A 21,457-nucleotide genomic window follows, 5' to 3' on the forward strand; every position below is an offset into this window, starting at 1 on the left:
CATTGAATCTGTAGATTGCCTTTGGTAGAATGGACATTTTAACAATGTTGATTCTTCCTAGCCATGAGCATGGAATATTTTTCCATTTGTTTGTGTCTTCTTGGATTTCTTTCCGCAACGTTTGTAGTTCTCATTGTAAAAGCCTTTCACCTCTATGATTAGGAAGATGCCGTGGTATTTCATTTTTTTTGTGACTATTGTGAATGGGATTGTGCTTTTTATTTGGAGTCTGGCTGCTTGTTGTTGGTGTATAGGAATGCAACTGTCTTTTGCACGTTTACTTTGTACCCTGAAACTTTGCCAAAGTCCTTTATCAGTGCAAACAGGTTTTTGACAGATTCTCTTGGATTTTCAAGGTATAGGATCATATCATCAGCAAAGAGGGATAACTTGAATTCCTCTTTTCCTATTTGGATACCCATTATTTCCTTCTCTTGTCTAACTGCCCTAGCTAGGACTTCCAACACAACACTGAACAAGAGGGGTGAGAGTGGGCAGCCTTGTCTTGTTCTAGTTTTCAGGGGAAATATTTCCAGTTTCTGTCCATTTAGCAATATAGTTAGCTGTGGGTTTATCATAATGGCAGTTACTATTTTGAGGTATGTTCCTTCTATACCTAGGTGTTTGAGGGTTTTTATCAAGAAGGGATGCTGGATTTTATCAAAAACTTTTTCTGCATCTAATAATATAATTATGTGGTTCTTGTTTTTACATCTGTTGATGTATTTAATGACATTCACGGTCTTGCAAATGTTGAAAAAGTCCTGCATCCTGGGGATGAAGCCTACTTGGTCTTGGTGGATGACTTTTGAGATGTGTTTTTGGATTCGATTTGCTAGAATCTTACTGAGGATTTTTGCCTCTATGTTCATAAGGGATATTGGTCTCTAGTTCTCTTTTTTTGTTGGATCTTTACCCAGTTTGGGTATCAGTGTGATAGTAGCTTCATAAAATGATTTGGGGAGAATTCTAGCTTTCTCTATTTCCTGGAATACTTTCAGTGGGATTGTTAACCAATCCTCCTTGTACGTTTTGTAGAATTCTGCTGGAAAGCCATCTGGTCCAGAACTTTTTTTTTGTAGGTAGTTTTTGTATGACAGAGTCAATTTCCTGAGTTGTTATTGGTCTATTTAGTGTCTCAATGTCTTCTTGTTTCAACGTGTAGAGGTTGTATGATGTCAGAAAGTTCTCCATTTCACTTAGGCTATCAAGTTTGTTTCTATATAGGTGTACATAGTACTCTCTGATAATCTTTTGTATTTCTTTGGGGTCAGTTGTGATTTGATCTTTTGTATTTCTGATTGTGTTTATTTGGGTTTTTTCTCTCTTTTTCTTGGTCATTCTGGCCAGCAGAACATCAATCTTGCTAATTCTTTCAAAGAACCAGCTTTTTGTGTCGTTGATGTTTTCTATGGTATTTTTGTCTTCTATGTCCTGTATTTGGGCTCTTATTTTGGTGATTTGGATTCTTCTGCTAAAGTTGGGGCTTTGGTGGTCCTCTCTTTCAAGCTCCCTTAGGTGATTTGTTAGACTCGCAACATCTGATCTTTCTGTTTTTTTGATGTGTGCTCATAGATATATAAATTTCCCTCTGAGAACTGCTTTCAGGGCATCCCAGAGGTTTTGGGAAGATGTTTCTTCATTTTCATTTGTCTCCAGGAATCTTTTAATTTCTGCTTTGATTTCAGTGTTGACCCAGTAGTTGTTCAGCATCATGCTATTTAGTGTCCATGTCTCTGTGGGCTTTGGGGAAATGTTGTTGGTGTTGACATTTATTTTTATTCCACTGTGGTCTGAGAATGTGCATGGCAAGATTTCAACCTTATGGAATTTGTTTATGCTTGATTTATGGCTAAGGATGTGATCAATCTTGGAGTATGTCCCATGTGGTGATGAGTAGAATGTATATTCTGTGGTTGTTGGGTGGAATAATCCGTAGGTATCTATTAAGTCCATTTGGTTGAGTGTCAAGTTTAGGTTCTGCGTCTCCTTGTTGATTTTTTGCCTCAATGACCTATCTAGGGCTGTCAGTGGGGTATTTAAGTCCCTTGCTATAATAGTGTTAGAGTCAATATCTTTTTTTAGTTGACTTAATAGTTGTTTTATAAATGATGGTGCTCTGTGTTGGGTGCGTATATGTTTAGGATGGATATTTCTTGTTGATGGATTGAAGTTTTTGTCATTATGTAGTGTCCTTCTGCATCTTTTAAAATTTTTGATAACTTAAAAGTTGTTTTGTCTGATATTAAGATTGCAACTCCTGCCTTCTTTTGTGATCCATTTGCCTGGAAACTCGTTTTCCAACCTTTAACTCTGAGTCTGTGTGTGTCCCTTTAAGTGAGATGAGTCTCCTAGATGCAGCATATAATTGGGTCATGGTTTCTTATCCAGTCTGCCATTCTGTGTCTTTTCAGTGGCAAATTTAGTCCATTCACATTCAGGGTGATTACTGAAAGATGATTGTTTATCCCTGTCATGAGGTTCTTATAAAGTTTTTTTGTTTGCTTGTTTTCTTATGGCTTAATATATGTGTATGTTTTCAAGTTTCTTGTTGTGCACTATTCTCTGCTGATTCTGTGCTCTGCTGCTCTCTTGAGAAGTGTGTGGTCTATCTTGTTCTTCTTTCTTATGTGCTTAATATCTTTTTAAGTGTCTCCTGTAGAGCTGGTCTGGAAGCTGCATAATCTCTTAGGGATTGGATGTTTGGGAAGGATTTTAATTCTCCTTCACTGATGAAACTGAGCTTGGCTGGATAGGAAATTCTTGGTTGAAATTGTTTATCTTTGAGGACTTTGAATACTGGGTTCCAGTCCCCTCTTGCTTGTAGTGTTTCTGCTGATAGGTCTGCTGCTATTCTGATTGGTTTTCCCCGGCAGGTAGTCTGGCCATTCTTTCTTGCTGCCTTTAGGATTTTTTTTCTTTTGTGCCTACTTTGTGTAGGCGAATTACTATATGTCTAGGGGTTGCTCTTCTCATTTGATGTCTTGTGGGGTTCTCTGTATCCCTTGTGCTTGTTTGGTCACATCTATGGTGAGATGGGGAAAGTTTTCTTTGATTACTTCCTGGAATACTTGCTCCAAGTTGTACTCCATTTTCCTTTCTTCTTCTGGGATACCAATCAGGCATAGGTTCGGCCTCTTGATATAATCGCACTTCTCTTGTAGGCTTTGTTCTTTCTTTCTGAGTCTTCTTTCTATGTTTTTACAGATTGGGTTAATTCCATGTTCTGGTCTTCAAGTTCTGAGATTCTTTCTTCAGCTCAATTAATTCTGCATTCCATGTTTGTCATCTTGTTATCTATTACCTGGATGAAATTTTTTATTGCCCAAATCTCTGTTACATGCTCTCTCAGTGTTGCATCTTGTCTTTCTTGAGTCCTGCTCACTCTTTCCATTCATTCCCTAATCCCTGTCATACTCTGGGGTCAGTCCTTGATGACTTCCATTGTTTGGGTAACCAAGGTCTGATTTTTCAAGAGTTTTGTCTTTAGTACACTTGAAATTGCCTGAGGTCTTCCTTTGGCTTTTCCTCATTTGTGACAGATCTCTTGTTTTTCTCTTTAGTTCTGTTATTCAATGTCAGTGGGAGAGGCTTTCCCTTCTGACATATGCTCAGACCTCTATTCTTCCCTGATCTGGGCTCTGGATATGTTCTATTCTGAAATAGGATGGTGGATGGGAAGTTTTGCTGTCTCTTATAGTTTTCAAAATTTGAATAAAGTGGGGGATTAGGTGCTAGGAATCAGACACTACTCGCAAAGTAAAATGTTCACTTATTGTGGTGTGTGTTCCCTGAGACCCACTCCCCACTACCACTCTATATGATGATGCAAAGCAGAAGCCAATGCAAATCAACTGTACACATACACACACACTCCAAAACAAACTGGAATAACAACAAAACTAAATAAAACAATCAGCAACAAAAAGACCCCCAAGAAAACTAAACACAAACACACACACACACACACACACACACACACACACACACACACACACACAAACTCCAAAACAAACTGGAATAACAACAAAGTGAAACAAAACAACCAGCAACAAAAAGACCCCCAAGAAAACTAAACACACATACAAATCCCTAGCACAAAGTGAATAGAGAAGAAAAATGGAAAGACCAAAGGGAAAAAAAGGGGGGGATTCAGGTCGAACCCTTACAAATCTATTGACATACCCCTTAAACTATAAAAAATGAATATAAAAAAGACCCAGAAGAACAAAAACCAACAACCACAACAAAATCAAAAGATAAACACTCAACCATTCACATCCACACATAAACAGAAAATGACAAATAAAAGAAGAAACAGAAAAAGAAAAGAATTTTTTTTGGGGGTGGATCAAACCCTCATGTATACATTCAAGCACAAAGGAAAAATATTTTTAAAACAGATGAACTAATAAGCAAACCGTCAAAAACTTTTTTTAAATTAAAAAATAATTGAAAATTTAAAAAACAAAAACCAACCAAAAAGCAAAAAAAAAAACCTGCCCTCTTGTGGGCAACTGTTCCTCTAATCAGGTCTCTCCTGTAGAGCCACCTCTTTCACTTCTCAGGGAACAAAGCAGGAAAGGAGGGGGGACAGTAGCAATGGGTGGGGCTGCAGTCCTCCCCTTTCACTCTGGTAGGGTCAGGGAGATCTCTAGTGGGGAGGTATGGGATTGTCTCTTCCCCAGGTATGTTTTCTCACCAGGGCGCCCCAGCCAGGCCTATCCTGGAATGGAGTTTTATTGTGACTGATGTCCAGGCTCCGTCTGGGTTTGTCCCTCTCAATCGTGGCCCAGCTGTGTGGATCTGACATTCAGAGGATTGCTGGGAAGGAGGGGGTTTGGGTCACCCTTGGACTCACCACTGATCTCTGGAGTTCTTCCTCCTCCTTTCTGACTACACCCTTTGTCCCACAGCTGGGTCAGGGTAGGGTGGGGTGCTTGGAACTCAGTACTTATCAGGTCCCTCTGAAGTTTGTGCTCTCTGGATATTCCTTTTGGCCACGCTCAAGACCTGAGTAGTTGATCCGCCAGTCACAGCAATCGGATCTGTTGGTCCATAGTGAGCAGGTCCGAGCACTTTCCCACCCCACCTTCAATATGGTGGTAGGGTGCCTCTCTTGTCCTCTTCCGTGGGAACTTGCCTCTGGACTCTGTCTGTAGCCCCTTCCAGCTCCCTGCCAGGTGCTGAAGTGATGAGGCAAAGCCCAGGGACTAGCAGTTGAGGGAAACTGCTAGGGGGCGGGAGGGACATACCTCATCAACAAGGGAACCTGCATGACCAATGTTTGTATACCTAACCCTGAATTGTACCCCACATCTTTATAATAAATAAATTAAATTTATTTCTCCTGCTTCAATGGTGTGGGAGCGCCTGGAGCAACAGTGCCTCCTCTCCACTTTCCAAAAGGAAAACTTTTGTCCATTTTTAAAAAAACAAGGGCGCTCCAACATCCGGGAAGAGCGAGGGACAAAGTAGAGAAGATTCAGCACCTGCTATTGCACCAGGGGCCTGGTCACCCGCTCACAAGCCCCACTTAGGTAGTCTCTCCCAGCGTTTTCTTACCAGGGAGGGTTTGTTGATTAAAAAAGAAAAGAAAAGAAAGAGAAAATGGCACTCGGCTTCTGTGTCCCAGGAATTGCTGGGGTCCAAGCCCAGCAGCTGTGGCACCAGCCGCTGCACCAGGAGAGCCCTGGCCGCTAGATCCCTAGCCCTCACTCAGTCAGTAACTCACACGCCCACTCACTCACTAGCACATAAACAAAATTTTCCATACACTCACTCACTCACAAGGGACACATAGTCTGACTGGCTTGGCCGCCATCTTCCCTGCCTCCCAAGATGCATGTTGTTTAATTTCCACTTATTCATACAGTTTTAAAAGTTCCTCTTTTTTTAAATTAAATTAAATTAAATTTATTTATTATAAAGATGTGGGGTACAATTCAGGGTTAGGTATACAAACATTGATCATGCAGGTACCCTTGTTGATGAGGTATGCCCCTCCCTCCCCCAGCAGTTTCCCTCAACTGCTAGTCCCACTCCCCCTCCCCTGACAATTTTCCACTACTGTCAATCACTTTCTTATAGCATAATGATTGTTCAAGGTCACCTTATGAGTGAGAACATCTGGAACTCAGTTATTTGTTTCTGTAATAAATCACTGAGTATGATAGACTCCAAGTCTATCCAATTTGCTGCAAAGTCCATATATTTGTCCTTCTTTATGGCTGCATAATATTCCATTGTGTATATGTACCAGCTTTGATGGACAACATGGTTGGTTCCATGTTTTTACTATTGTGAATAGAGCTGCAACAAACATATGTGTGCAGGTATCTTTTTCGTAGAATAATTTGATGAGCTCCTCCGGGTATATTCCCAATAGGGGAATTGCTGGGTCATATGGAAGGTCAATTTCAAGTTCTTTTAGAAATCTCCAGACTATTTTCCAGAGAGGTTGTACAAATTTGCATCCTCACCAGCAGTGTAGAAGTGTTCCTTTTTCTCCACATCCTCGCCAGCATCTGTTGTTTGTTTTATTAATGATGGCCATTCTTACAGGGGTTAGGTGGTATCTCGATGTGGTTTTGATTTGCATTTCTCTGATGATGAGTGAGGCTGAGCACTTATTTTCATATGTCTGTTGGCTGCCCATATATCTTCTTTTGAGAAGTGTCTATTCATGTCTTTTGCCCACTTTTTAAAGGGGCTGTTTTTTTTCCTTCAGTGCGTTTGAGTTTCTTATAGATCCTAGGCATTAGGCCTTTGTCAGATATACAGTTGGCAAATATTTTTTCCCATTCTGTGGGGTGTCTCCTAGCTCTCTTGATGGTTTCTTTTGCTTTGTAGAAGCTCATTAGTTTGATGAAGTCCCACATGTCTATCTTATTTCTTAAGGTATTGGCCTTTAGGGTTCGGGATAGGAAATTGTTGCCAGTTCCAATTTCCATAAGGGCGTCTCCTGCATTTTCTAAGGTTCTTATAGTTTGAAGTTTTACGTTTAGATCTTTGATTCATTTAGAGTTAATTTTTGTGTATGGTGATATGTAGGGGTCCTGTTTCAGTCTTCTGCATGTGGTCAGTCAGTTTTCCCAGCACCATTTACTGAACAAGTTTTCCTCTCCCCATTAGTTTTTGCTGGAGGCTTTATCAAAGATGAGTTGGTTGAGGAATTGAGGCTTTGCTTGCAGAATCTCTATCCTGTTCCATTGGTCTATGTGTAAAAGTTCCGCTTCTTATTGATTTCCAGTTTTATTACATTGTGATCAGAAAAGATATGTGATATGATTTCAAGGATTTAAAATTTGTTGAGACTTGTTTTGTAACATAACACACAGTCTATTCTGGATAATGTTCCATGTGATGGTGCTAAGGATGTATATTCTAAAGCCATTTGATGAGATGTTCTGTAAATGTCTGTTAGGTTCATCTGATTAATGTGTAGTTTTAATCTGATATTTCTTTATTAATTTTATGTCTAGATGATCTGACCAATGCTAACAGTGGGTGTTAAAGTTGTCAACTTTTACTATATTGAGCTCTATCTCTCCTTTTAAATCTAATAATATTTGTTTTATATATCTGGGAGTGCTGGTGTTGGGTACATGCATTTTTACAATAGTTGTATCTTCTTGCTGCATCAACCCCTTTATGATGACATAATGACCTTGTCTCTTTTTACAGCTTTTGACCTAAAGTCTGTTTTACCTGATATAAGTATAGCTATTTCTGCTTGCTTTTGGTATTCTTTTGCATGAACTATATTGATTCCTTTACTTTCAGACTTTATGTGTCTTTATAGGTAAAGTGAATTTCTTGTAAGTAGTATATAGTTTGGTTATTTAAAAAATTCATTCAGGGCCAGGTTCAGTCACTCAGCCTGTAATCCCAGCACTTTGGGAGGCCGAGGCAAGTGGATTGCCTGAGTCCGCAGGTTCGAGACCAGCCCAGGCAACTTGGCAAGACCTTGTCTCTACAATAAATCCAAAAATTAGCTGGGAGTGGTAGCACATGCCTGTAGTTACGGCTACTTGGAAGAATAAAGTGGAAGGATTATCGAAGCCTAGCAAGTCGACACTGGGGTGGCCATGAGTGTGCCATGGCACTTCAGCCTGGGCAACAGAGTAAGACTCCAACTCAAAAAAAAATCATTCAGGCAGTCTATGTCATTTAAGTGGAGAATTTAATCAGTTTACATTCAAGATTATTATTAGTGAGATCTTACTACTATCATTTTGCTAATTTTTTCAGGTTGTTTTGTATATCCTTTGTTCCTTTCTTCTTTTATTTTTACTATTTTGGTTTAATGGTTTTCTGTAGTGATAAGGTTTGATTCTTCTCTCTTTCTCCTTTGGGTATCTATTCTACCAGTGATTTTTATACTTTTATGTTTTCATGATGGTGATTATTATTTTTTTCCACTTCTAGATGCAGGAATCCCTTGAATATTTTTTTGTAAGGTTAGTCTAGTGGTGATAAATTACTTAGGTTTTCCTTGTCTAGGAAAGACTATATTTCTCCCTCGTTTATTAAGGATGGATTTGCTGCATAAAGTAATCTTGACTAGCAATTTTGTTTTCTTTCAGTTATTCCATCCTATTCTCTCCAGGACGATAAGATTTCTGCTGAGAAATTTGCTACTAGCCAAATGGTTCACTTATATGTGACTTGATGCTTTTCTCTTTCTGTCTTTAGAATTCTCTCTGTCTTTGTCTTTTGATAATTTCACTATAATGTGCCTCAGTGAGGACATTTCTGAGTTGAGTTTCCTTGGGAACATTTGAGCTTCCTGGACCTGGATGTCCATATCGCCCCAGATTTAGAAAGTTTTCAGCTATTAACTCAGTAAATAGGTTTTCTTCACCTTTTTCCAACTCTTTCCTTCTAGAACTTCTTTAACAAAACAAAAATTGTTTTCTTAATAGTGCCCCACATGTCTTGCAGGCTTTCTTTACTCTTGCTCATTCTTTTTTTTTTTTTAATCTGGGTAATTTTCAAAATGACACATTTTCAGTCTCAGAGATTCTTCCTTCTATTTGATCAAGTCTCCTTTTGAATTTTCTAATGTAGTTTTAATTTCATTAGTTGAATTATTCAGCTGCAAGATTTCTGTTTGGTTCTTTTAAATTATATCTATCTCTACTGGATTTTTCATTAATATCATGAATAGTTTTCCTGATTTTGTTTTATTGTATCTGCAGTGTCTTGTATTTCATTGAGTTTTCTTGAGATCATTATTCTAAATTCCTTTTCAGCAATTCATTTATTTCCTATTCTTTGAGGCTGAATGCTAGTGAGTTATTTTCTCTTGGTGGTATCACAGTTACTTGCTTTTTAAAAGTGTCTTGTGTCCCTGTGCTAATGGCTATGGATTACAATCACCTCTTTCAAACTTTCTGAAGTGGGAGTGGTAGCACGTGCCTGTAGTTATGGCTACTTGGAAGGCTAAAGTGGAAGGATTATCGAAGCCTAGCAAGTCGACACTGGGGTGGCCATGAGTGTTATAGAGAAAGACTTTCACCTGCAGTTGAGTCTTAGTAGCCTAAACGGGAATGGTGTGGTGACACTGTTTCCAGGTAGGTGCAGTGGTATAGTCTCTGTGCAGCTTCACTGGCTGTATTCAACATCAGCAATAACTGTGGGTGCCGCAGCGGCCTAGCCTGTAGAAGTTTGTTGTAGCAACAGTAGAGGCATAGGTTGTTAATATCCTTGGTAGCAAGGGCCTTTGTGGTCCTCCTATTCTCATATTCTCATTTCCCCCACAATGAGAAGATTTAAGAGGGAATCCCTCTTAATATCAGGGCTAACATGACTTACAATCAGCAGTTGCTGCACTGGGCTCCAGGTGCAGATGCTCAGATTAGCTGTGGGGGCGTGATCCTGGGATCAGAGTCTCATGAATCTATGTGGCACCTGGGTATTGGAGTACAGATTCACTCTGTGGCAGGGTTAGATGTAGGTTGCCCAGAGTACCAGGATCCATGTCTCTGGGTATCCCCCATAGCATCTCAGATCCAGAAGGTTGGATTGCAGTTGTGATTTTACTCCTAGGAGTCCTGGCCTGACTCTAAGGAAGGAGGGATGTTCTGAAGGTTTGAGCCTGGGGCACAGACTATAGCTGTAATTCAGGAACCTAAGCCAATAGGGCTCAGTGACAACCTGGGTCCCTGGGGATGAGCCACAATGTAGTGGTGACTCTAGACCCTGAGATGGTAGGACTCGGCAGTATCCAAGGTCCTGTGGGGCTAAGTGTAGCAGCAGCAGCAAGTACCCCAGAATGGCCGAGCGTGACTGCTGTAGTACTGTGGTGCAGGGAGCGGCACAGCAATGAATCCACTTTGCAGGGAAAGGGGTGCCTTAGCAGCTCAAAAACTAGAGAGCTAATTCAGCTTCCGGGAAGCAGGGTACTAGAGTTGTGTGGCCTGTAGGGTGGGGTGTCTCAGCTTAGCTACTGCTCTATTTCCCTGGGACACAGGGTATTGTGTCAGCTCAGCTCTGGGATGCACAGCTGCTTAACTCAGTCAGTATACTCATTACCCAGGAGGTGATATTCTTCTTCTGCTCAAGTCTGGTGGGCATGGCTGTTCTGGGCAGCTCCAGCACCATTTCACTGCTATATAGGGCTTTTCCAAAGTACTGTTTCCTTGGGAGGCAAAGCTTAGTTTCAGCTCAGGCCCCTAGGGGCAGGGCATGGCCAAATCTGAGAGAGGCAGAGCTGATCTGCCAAAGCACCATTTTAACGGGAGAGAGGGCACAGCCTTAGCTCTATCCTGAAAGGTGTGTTGAGGGTAGGGTATGTGAAACAGTTCTATTGTACTTGTCCCCACAGAGAAAGGTTTAACAGTTGCTTGCAGCTTGACCTGGGGATGTCGGGTCACTGGGAGTGGGGTGGGGTAGGGGTCAGGGTGGTTCACAGTAGTTTAGCTTCAGGAATGAAGGGATGCTGTGGCTATAATCTCTGAACAAGACAGCAATATACACTCCATTAGTTCCAGTTCTAAGATGGTATGGCACTGTTGCCATGCAAGCCACAGGAGGCAGGGCACAGTGTCAGTTTCTTCTTTGGAGGGAACACAGTATCAACTCTCTCTTGTGTAGCATCTAGGCAGCTTCTTCAGCTGGGCTTAGAGCCTGTGAGAACTTCAGGAATCCCAGTAGTGAGGACTGTAAGCATCCAAGGTATTGGTGGGGGCTACTGGGATCCTCTTGCCTATCTTTTCACTACAGGGAGAAGTTCCTCCTAGTTCCCAGCTGATCCAGGCTGGGGGATGGGTAGTGGAGTCCTGGTGTTTTCTTCCATTCCCTATGTATCTATCCTGAGTTTTAGTTTCTTTTGCTCCTTTGACATATACTCTGGTGCTCTTTTTCAGTTATTTTCATTAAAATATAGTTTTTTATTATTGTTTTGGTTGTCTTTGTGGAAGAGATGAGAGCTAGTGTTTTCTAGTTGACCATCTCTCTCATTTCTCTTTTGAGTGGGTCTAGTCATCTTGCTGGTTCCCTCATTAATGTTAAATAAAACTTGTACTCATATCCACATGTATTTACATGAGAATTATATTTTTTATCATTTTGAGAATTATACTTTCACAAAAAAATATGAAAGTTCCACAGAAATGCTGGTTAGGAGAAGAAACAGGAATTCTGCTGAGCATCCAGGATCAACTCTCAAAACTTCTTTATCTATTCTTATTTTGTTATTAATCAGATTAACTACTTAATTTTCACCATTAATCCCAGGAATAATAAATATACTAATATAATAACCAATTTGCCATCATCAATTAATAATCATACTCAAACAATGAAGAATCACCAGAAGAATCTTCATAACCCACTTCTTCACTACAAAAAATTACTCAAATCTCCAATTCTTTTAAGTCATATGCTAATACCATTCCAACCACCTTCTTTTTTTTTTTTGAGTTGGAGTCTTCCTGTTGCCCAGACTGGAGTGCAGTGGCCGCTCCCGGCCACCGCAGCCTCAACCTGCTGGGCTCTGGCGATCCTTCTGCCTCAGCCTTCCATGTAGCTGGAACTACAGGCGCGCACTACCATGCCCGGCTCATTTTGATTTATTGTAGAGATGAGATCTTGCCAAGTTGCCACCTTCTAATCATATGGCAAGAAAGCTAAGAAGCTCTACAATCAAACTTAACTATAAAGTCCCCCAGATAACTATATTTGAACCCCAGGCTTCAGGATATTTCTCAGTAGCCTTAGTCATAGTATAACTAAACACTACAAGCAAAGCACTTAATCATGCTAAAATAGAGCTATTAATCCTAAACAAAAAAATCACCAAAATGTACTATAATAACTTATTCAACTCTGCCTCTTACAACTAATCCAATAGGAGATGGTTTTGAAGAAAAGTTTGGAATACAAAAAGAAGCATGATATTTAATACAAGTAAATATTAAACATCATAGTTACCACATGGTATCTAACTATGACCACTGACATAAAAAACAACTCATTATCTTTCAACAATAAGGACTACTAAGTCCCAATAAGGACTACCAATAAAAATCCTCCAATAATTAAAATTAATCAACCCTACCATTCCATCAAACATCTCCATCTGATGAAACTTTGACTCAACGTTAGGAGTAAGTTTAATTCTACAAATCCCAGTAAGAGTTTTACAAACTATATATTACATATCAGATTCAATAACAGCCTTTTCATTTAAAATGCACATTTTCCAAAACATTAACTATGGCTAACTCATCCCATATATACATCATAGTGGAGAATCTCTAGTTTTTTATGTGCTTTTCTATTCATATACACTGAGACATATTGTAGAGTTTACACATACTCAGAAACCTGAAATATGAGATTAATCACATTATTTCCACATTTACAGCCTATATATGCCTATGAGGACAAATATTCTGAGGAACTGAAGTAATAACAATTCCACTTTAAGCTATCTCATATTAATACTAATATAAGCTATCTCATATTAATACAGAATGAATCTGAAGCGGAGTTTCAGTAGATGAGTTCATCATTACATGATTCTTTACTTTTCTCTATTTTTTACATAAAACATGATCAACCAGTCCTCAGGATTAACATCATATATAAATAAAATTCCACTCTACCCTTAGAATGCAACCAAAAATCCCCGAATATTTACTGCCTTAATTACACTCTTATCTGATAAGGGAGTTACTGCCAAGCTGATCCTCACATATGCTATCTCTGTAGCTTCATATGCTAGCAACATGGATGCCTGCTGTCTGACTTATTGAGATGTTTATTTTCAAAAGCAATGTCTCAAATGGATGTATCTTATTGGACAGAACCTAGGTCATGTGGTTTCCTACCCATAACTTAAACTGGAAAATATAGGTTGTATATATATATTCTTTCATCTATCTTGTGAACACAGGCTTGATCTTTATCAAATGCAAAGCTGACCTTATACCCACTTAAACATAATCAAGACCAACAGTTCTTATGAGGTTGTCCAAAACAAAAAAAACATGTCAGCCGGGCCTATGGTGATTCCATGTGTGCAAAATGTGTTCGTGACAGGATCAAGTGTGCTTTTCTTATCAAGGAGCAGAAAATCATCATGAAAGTGTTGAAGGCACAAGCACAGATCACAAAGCAAAATAAGAAATGAAGCTTTTTTTCTGTAATAAAAATTAAAAGCCTAAAAAAACCCAACTCTAATTTGTTGTTTAACCATTGCTATGATTTTCCCTCACCATGTTTTCCAGATTCTTCTCCCAATCTATGTCCCATCTACTCTCCACCCTTCCCTTCTTTCTCTCTTTCCTTCCCTCCCTCTCCTTCTTACACACACATACCCTCTTGCTCTAGTATAATATAATCTCTGAAACACATCACCATTATTGCCATGGTTCCCCTTAGTAATGATCTTCTCTCAACTCAAATGGCACCTCTGTATACAGTAAATATTCTCCAACTTCTTCAAGAGGAACCATTCACTCTTGCCTTAAAATTACATTGTACACAGCACATGCTTTATATTTTACCACATCCATTATTAGTCTATACCTCTCCTTCCAAAATCTCCCATTCATACCTCTCAGACTGAGTTAGAAATTTTTCTTGTGTGATCCTGAAGAAGCCTGAAATTAACTCTAGTTTATCACAATATATTGTAATTGTCTGTTTCTTATACTAGTCTGTGAACTGCATTATGGCATATATTCCATATGCCTAATACTCAGTAGACACTTGATAAATATTTGTTAAATGGCAAGAAGAAGAAATCAATAATACATATGTTTTCTAGTCTGCATTGCCCAGGAAAATGCTATGTACATGGCAAGCACACTGCAAACATTTATAAAATGGTTGGGTAAAAAGGAGTAAGACAAGAGTACATTTACAAGTTTGTCTTCAGACCCCCTGGTGAATGTAGAAAGCAGCAATTAGACTCACTGCATTGCCAAAGAAGCCCTCCTGCCAATGCTAAAGTCCTGTTACCAAACTAGGATGAAATTTCTGTACATCTGCCTATCTTCACCTGTGGTCTTTATCTTCAGGAGCAGCACATAATCTCGTACAACAGAGGGATTCAGTGCAGATTTGTGGAACTGGGCAATGTGTTTTACCTCTGGTTTAGTAAACCATTTGCCTGCATTCAGAGTTGACAGGAAATCCCAGCTGAAGGAGCTAGAGTGCCTGAAGGCAGCTTCTGGCCGAACTTCCCTGATATTAGTTGTTCTTCTCAGGTCAAAGTCATGCATGAGGAAAGGCACCCGGTCATAACTGCAGGCAGAGGTGGAAAAAGAGGGGCAGAGGTGGATAGGCTAAAGTTAGTTATCTTGGCAGACAGGATCCCCAGAATGTTCTTCAATGTCATAAGTCTTACTTAGGCCTTACTCCTCAAATATCAAAAAGGGACGGAATATCAGACATTTACACTTTGATGTCAATATTTTTCTTCCCTAGGAATCAATCTTTCATGATATGTAATCACATTAGTGATGGTGAGACTAGCTTCCCTATTCATAGGCTTTCTGGCACCAGGAAAGCAGCAAGTACAATAAATGCCTGAAGAATAAGGTGAATGGGAGTGGGGATGAGGCAAGGTCTTCAGGTCCCAGAGCCATACTAAACAGGCATCCACATAATCCTTCTTTTCCCAGAGGGACACCTGCACTGAGTATTTCTAGTCCTAGAACCTCCATATCTGAAAGGATCATTAGACAAGTTCCTCATTTTTCCATCTGCTATTTGCTTTGAAGAACCCCAGGTTTTATGAAGCTCTTTCTCATTAAAATGCCTATGAAGAGAACATCTATAATGAGGGAGTAAGGCTTGGGTCTTACTCTCCTGCCATAAACCACTAGAAAACTAGACAAAATAAAAGAAATAACTGTTTTCGGTTGATGGACAACAAGGAGCACAGTGTTACAATCTCTGAGAAAAAGAAAACAAATGAAATAAGCTATTCCATTACCCCGGCTTCCTTTCTGCAGGTGAATAATGAACTGCAGTACACAGAGGAGGGACCGAAAGGGGACCCAGCTATCTTGCTGAAATAAGGATAAAAAGATCAAAGTAAGAGAAGGCCAAGAAACCTAGAATTTGTAGCCTAGAATGCCACAGAAGACACAAGTATAAAAAAGGAAACAAAACAACAACAACAACAAAAAACAGCTTCAGGAAAATATGCAGAGGTCCCTTAAGTGTATGGATAAATGTACAGAGTAAAATTAAATGAAGCTTGGCAAGACCAGAAATTTCTAAGATAATTGAATTGCAGAGTTCAAACAGGAGTATGAATCATTCAGTTCAATCCAGCAAGAGAGGAGAGTCCTTGATGGTTACATGGACTTTTTAAAAATTTTTTTTTTGAGTTGGAGTTTCACTCTGTCACCCAGACTGGAGTGCAGTGGCCGCTCCCAGACACCGCAGCCTTGACCCACTGGGCTCTGGCGATCCTTCCACTTCAGCCTTCCGAGTAGCCGGAATTACAGGCATGCGCTACCATGCCCGGCTGATTTTTGATTTATTGTAGAGATGAGGTTTCGCTGCCCAGGCAGGTCTCGAACCTGCGGGCTCAGGCAATCCACTCACCTCAGCCGCCCAAAGGTGCGGGATTACAGGCTGAGCCACCGAGCCTGGCTTACATGGGCATTCTTTAACTCCAAAGATCACACCTTAGGAAAGGGAATAATTTAGAACTTAGAACCAAGGCTGGGCTCGGTGGCTCAGCCTGTAATCCCAGCACTTTGGGAGGCCAAGGCGAGAGGATTGCCTGAGTCCACCAGTTCGAGACCAGCCCAGACAACTTGGCGAGACCTCGTCTCTACAATAAATAAATTTTAAAAAATTAGCTGGGTGTGGTAACGATCTGCTGACCTACTTGCCCAGCAGGTGGAGGCTGCAGTGGCCATGAATGTGCCACTGCACTCCAGCCTGTATGACAGAGTAAGACTCCTACTAAAAAAAAAAAAAAGAACTTAGACCCACTTTAGAGTCTCCATAAAAGAGCTTAAAAACAAACCTCTGAAGAAAGGATCAAACTACTCTGGAAGTAATATAGTTAGGTAGCTAGAAAAAAACAACATTCTTTAAGGGAACACAACAAAATATACCACCTAGTAATGTAAAATCACAATGTCCAACATGTAACCAAAGCTTACTAGAGATATAAATAAACAGGAAAATGTCCCCATATGTAAGAGAAAGTACTCAATAGAGACAAACTCAAAAGTGAAAGAGATGATAGGATTAGTAGGAAAGGGTGTTAACTAATGCAAAAGGAAATTATAGATGTAGATAATATATGTAAAGGAAAATATGAAAATAATGAAGATATAAATGTAAGATATTAAAAATGGAAATTTAAGATATAAATAACTTAATAACTGAAATGAATATTTCACTGGATGAAATTTAAGACAAATTAGATACTACAGATCATACATACCAGTGAATTTGAAGATGTAGCAATATAATCTATGCAAATGAGAGCATAGAAAAAAGAATAGGGCAAGAAAGAATAGGGCACCAGTGACCTGTGAGGCAATATCAAGCAGTAGTATATATGTGTAAATGGAGTTCTAGAAAAAAAGGAACAAAAAAATTTTTGAAAAACTGAGCAGCCCCTCAGGTCCCCTCCCACTGTGGGAGCTTTTCTGTCCTCTCAATAAATCCTGCTTTCTAAAAAAAAAAAAAAAAAAAAGTAAAACTCAAAAGTTTTTTCAAAATTTGATGAAAATTATGTATCAACAGAGCTATGAATATTAATTAATTCCAAGAAAGATAAATGTAAGAGTACATACACACACAATCGTAAGTACCAAGCTAGTGAAAACCTAGTGATGAAAATAAATTTCAAATGTAGACAGAGGGAAAAAGGCATGTGTAGTGGGGAATATGGATAAATATACAGCAGATTTCTCATCAAAAAATAAGATATGTTTAATACTGAAAGAAGACAACTATCAACTTAGAATTCTTTATCTAGAAAAAATATTCTTCAAAAATGAAGGGAAAATGAAAATATTTTCATACAGAGAAAAGGTAAGATGATTCATTTGAAGTTATTTCAAGCATACCTTCATTAAAAGAAAAATGAAAAAATAAAGTGATATAATTTGAAACTCAGATCTATATGATAGTGCCATAAATGATAAATATGAGTAAATATTAAAAATTTTTTCTCATTTTTAATAAAAAAAGTGAAATTGACTAATAAAAAAATTAATAACAATGTATTATGGGGTTTATGAGGGCACCAGGTCTGAATATGGGAGAGGCGAAATGTTAGCATACTGTTAAAATATTTATATTTTACACAAAAATGTATGATATTTATAGGAAGAGATAAGTTAAAGATCATATTACAAATTCCAGCACTACCACTACAAAAAGAAAAGTATAGCTAATAATCCAATAGTAAAGTCCTAAAAATACTCCTAGTCCAAAAGGAGGCAGAAAAACAGAAAACAAATAACAAAATAATAGCATACTCACCATGGTCTAAAAGTTAAGGAGGTGCCCAAAAAAACTCCAACAGCCAAGATAAATACTATTTTAATGCAGTATTTTTAAAAATCAAGATCAAAGCAAAAATCATTTTTAGGATTAATAAGCAAAATATTAAATTTTAAAGTAGTATCACTGACTTTTCCTTTTGTCTCAGGTTCTCACATGGCATGTAATGGCACAGCTTCATCAAAATTTCTGACATTTTGTTCATCATGGATGTTGGAAGGGTAGACAACACTGAGAGGAATTACTAATCACACACACACACACACTTGTTAGGTGTAACATAACATTTACATGAATTTCCCTCTAAAGGTTAAGCAGAGGCTGAGTTAGTGGGGAAAGAGCAGACACAAGAGGCACACACAAGCTTACTGGGATTTTTCAATTTCTTCCCAACTCAACTTGCATGGATTCCCACTGACCATTGACAAGATTTCTCCTTTTGGTTCACAAAATGAGGTCAATATTGTTCCAGGGTCTATATGTTTCTGCAATCCCCAGAAAACCCAATTCAGTGGTCTTCAGAGGCATATGGTTGGATGGGCTCCTATGCTAAAATTTTTACTAGAGGACTGGAATAACATCAGCCCAAGTCTTTCAGTACATCTTCTCAGGGCCTCACACAGGCTTTCTCTCAGATACAAACAACTTGTTTATATTACTTGCTTTTGAGGTAGAAACATGCGTATCCCTTCTCAAACATTTCTCATAAATATCATGCTCAAATAAAAGTTTCATTTAAATATGTTTGACATTTTTAAAGAACATGTTTGTAATTTTACAAGGTGGGGTGAATATTGTTGAAACAAATTCACTTTGGGGTGAATTCACTGGGGTAGAGATGAGGCATCCTTTACAAATATCACAAATCTCAAAAATTCCAACATTTTAAGGACAAGAGAAGGAGGAGCCAGCGAAGGAAGTCACATAGGAAATAGCCAGATAGGAAGAAAATCAGGATAGCATGATATTCTAGAACATTCTAGAAGTCAAATTTAGAAAGTGTTTAAAAATGAGGGACTACTCAAATCCTGAGAGGTTAAGATGAAAACTGAACCCTTAGAGTACCAAAGAGACAATGCCCCCCCCCAAAATCAAACCTCAGAGTCCATACAATGGAAATTACCAATGACTGGCTCCAGAACACAACAGGGATCAGGGAGTGGACAGAAAGCATGAGCAAGACTCAAGAAAGACAAGAAGCAACAGTGAAAGAACTTGTAACAGAGATTTTGGCCATAAAAAACTTTGTCCAGAAAATATAAAATATACAAGCTGACTAGTATAGAAAGCAGAGGAAATAATCTCAGAGCTTGGAGACCAAAATGTGAAATAAACCCAATCTGTTAAAAACACAGAAAGAAAATTCAGGAAGAAGTAGCAAAGTCTCCAAGAGATGTGCGGCTATATCAAGAGGCTGAACTTATGCCTGATTGGTATCCCTGCGGCAGAAAGGGAAATGTAAAACACCTTGGAACAAGTACTCCAGGAGGTTATCCAAGAAAACATTCCCATCACACTAGAGATGCAATGATCCAAACAAAGGAGATTCCCCACAAGACACAAATGAGAAGACCAACATAGTAATTTGCTTATGTAAAGTAGGTATAAAAGAAAAAATCCTACAGGTAGAAAGAGAAAGGTCAGACTACCTATCAGGGAAGATCAATCAGAATAGCAGCAGACTTATCAGGAGAAACACTACAAGATAGAAGAGTCTGGAGTCCAATTTTCAAAGTTGTCAAAGATAAATAATTTCAACCAAGAATACCCTACCCAGCTAAGCTCAACCTTATAAGTGATGAAGAATTAAAATCCTTCTCAGACATCCACTCCCTAAGAGACTATGCTACTTCTAGACCAGCTCTATAGGAGATGCTTAAGAAGGTATTAGGTACAGAAGAAAAAAAACACACCAAAGAACGACCAGGTACTTTGCAAGAGTACAGGAAAATAGAGCTAACAGAGCATACAACGCACCTACAAAACTGAAAACACATATATCAATGCAAAAGTTAAAAGAAAACAAAACAGCCTTATAAGAATCTCATGGTAGCGATAAACTCTCACATTTCAAAAATCAGCTTGAACATGAATGGACTAAATGTACCACTGAAAATACATAGAATGGCATGCTGGATAAAAAAGCACAACCCAACAAAACGCTGCCTCCAGGAAACACATCTCACTACAAAGGACATTCAGAGACTTTAAGTTAGAAGATGGAAAATAAACTTTCAGGCAAACAGGAAACAAAAAAAGGTAGAAGATGCAATTTTATCTTTAAAATTTTTTTTTATTTTAAAGATGTGGGGTACAATTCAAGGTTAGGTATACAAATGTGCATTATGCAGGTACCCTTGTTGATGAGGTGTGCCCCTCCCTCCCATGGCAGTTTCCCTCAACTGTCAATCCCACCCCCCTCACGTGGCAGTTTCCCGCTACTGTCAATTCTTTTCTTATTGTATTATGATAAATGTTCAAGTTCCACTTATGAGTGAGGATAGATGGTACTCTGTTCTTTGTTTCTGTGATAGATCACTGAAACAAATAGACTAAATCCATTCAAGGTGCTACAAAGTCCTTATGTTTGTCTTTCCTTATGGCTGCAAAATATTCCATTGTGTATACATACCACATTTTTAATCCAGCCCAGCTTTGATGGGCAGCATGGTTGGTTCCACGTTTTTGCTATTGTTAATACAGCTGCAACAAACATACATGTGCAGGTATCCTTCTGATAGAATGACTTGAGTTCCTCCCTGTATATCCTCAATAAGGGAATTGCTGGGTCTTATGGAAGGTCAATTTCTAGTTCTTTCAGAAATTGCCACACTGTCTTCCAAAGAGGTTGCACTAGTTTGCATTCCCAACAGCAGTGTAGAAGCGTTCCTTTTTCTCCACATCTTTGCCAGCATCTGTTGTTGCTTATTAATAATGGCCATTCTTACTGGAGTTAGGTGGTATCTCAATGTGGTTTTGATTTGTATTTTTTTGATGATGAGTGAGGCTGAGCACTTTTTCATGTGTCTGTTGGCTGCCCATATATCTTCTTTTGAGAAGTGTCTATTCATGTCTCTTGCCCACTTTTTAATGGGGCTGTTTTTGTTTTTTTTTTCCTTTCAGCGCATTTGAGTTCCTTGTAGACCCTAGATGTTAGGCCTTTGTAAGATATACAATTGGCAAATATTTTTTCCCAGTGTGTGTGTGGGCTGTCTTCCTACTCTCTTGATGACTTCTTTTGCTTTGTGGTAGCTTGTCAGTTTGATGAAGTCCTACTTGTTTATCTTACTTCTTATGGTATGAGCACTTGGGATTCTGATCAGGAACTTGTTGCCAGTTCCAATTTCCATAAGGGTGCTTCCTGCATTTTCTAAGATTCTTATAGTTTGAGGTTTTACATTTAGGTCTTTGATCAATTTAGAGTTAATTTTTGGTGCATGGTGATAGATACGGATCC

At 38.9% G+C, this 21,457-nt stretch overlaps 1 protein-coding gene across 1 annotated transcript in view; it reads right to left on the reverse strand.

Moving 5' to 3' along the window:
• Nucleotides 1–21,457, reverse strand: part of GDPD4 (glycerophosphodiester phosphodiesterase domain containing 4) — a 124,732-nt gene that overhangs the window by 57,744 nt on the left and 45,531 nt on the right. Inside the window, exon 10 of the mRNA XM_021715742.1 lies at nt 14,604–14,760. Coding sequence (XP_021571417.1) covers nt 14,604–14,760 — 157 coding nt within the window. The remainder of the gene's footprint in view (nt 1–14,603; nt 14,761–21,457) is intronic.

Source organism: Carlito syrichta, unplaced genomic scaffold, assembly GCF_000164805.1.
Source record: "Carlito syrichta isolate Samal-C Ts95f unplaced genomic scaffold, Tarsius_syrichta-2.0.1 Scaffold307339, whole genome shotgun sequence".
Classification (NCBI taxonomy): Eukaryota; Metazoa; Chordata; class Mammalia; order Primates; family Tarsiidae; genus Carlito; species Carlito syrichta.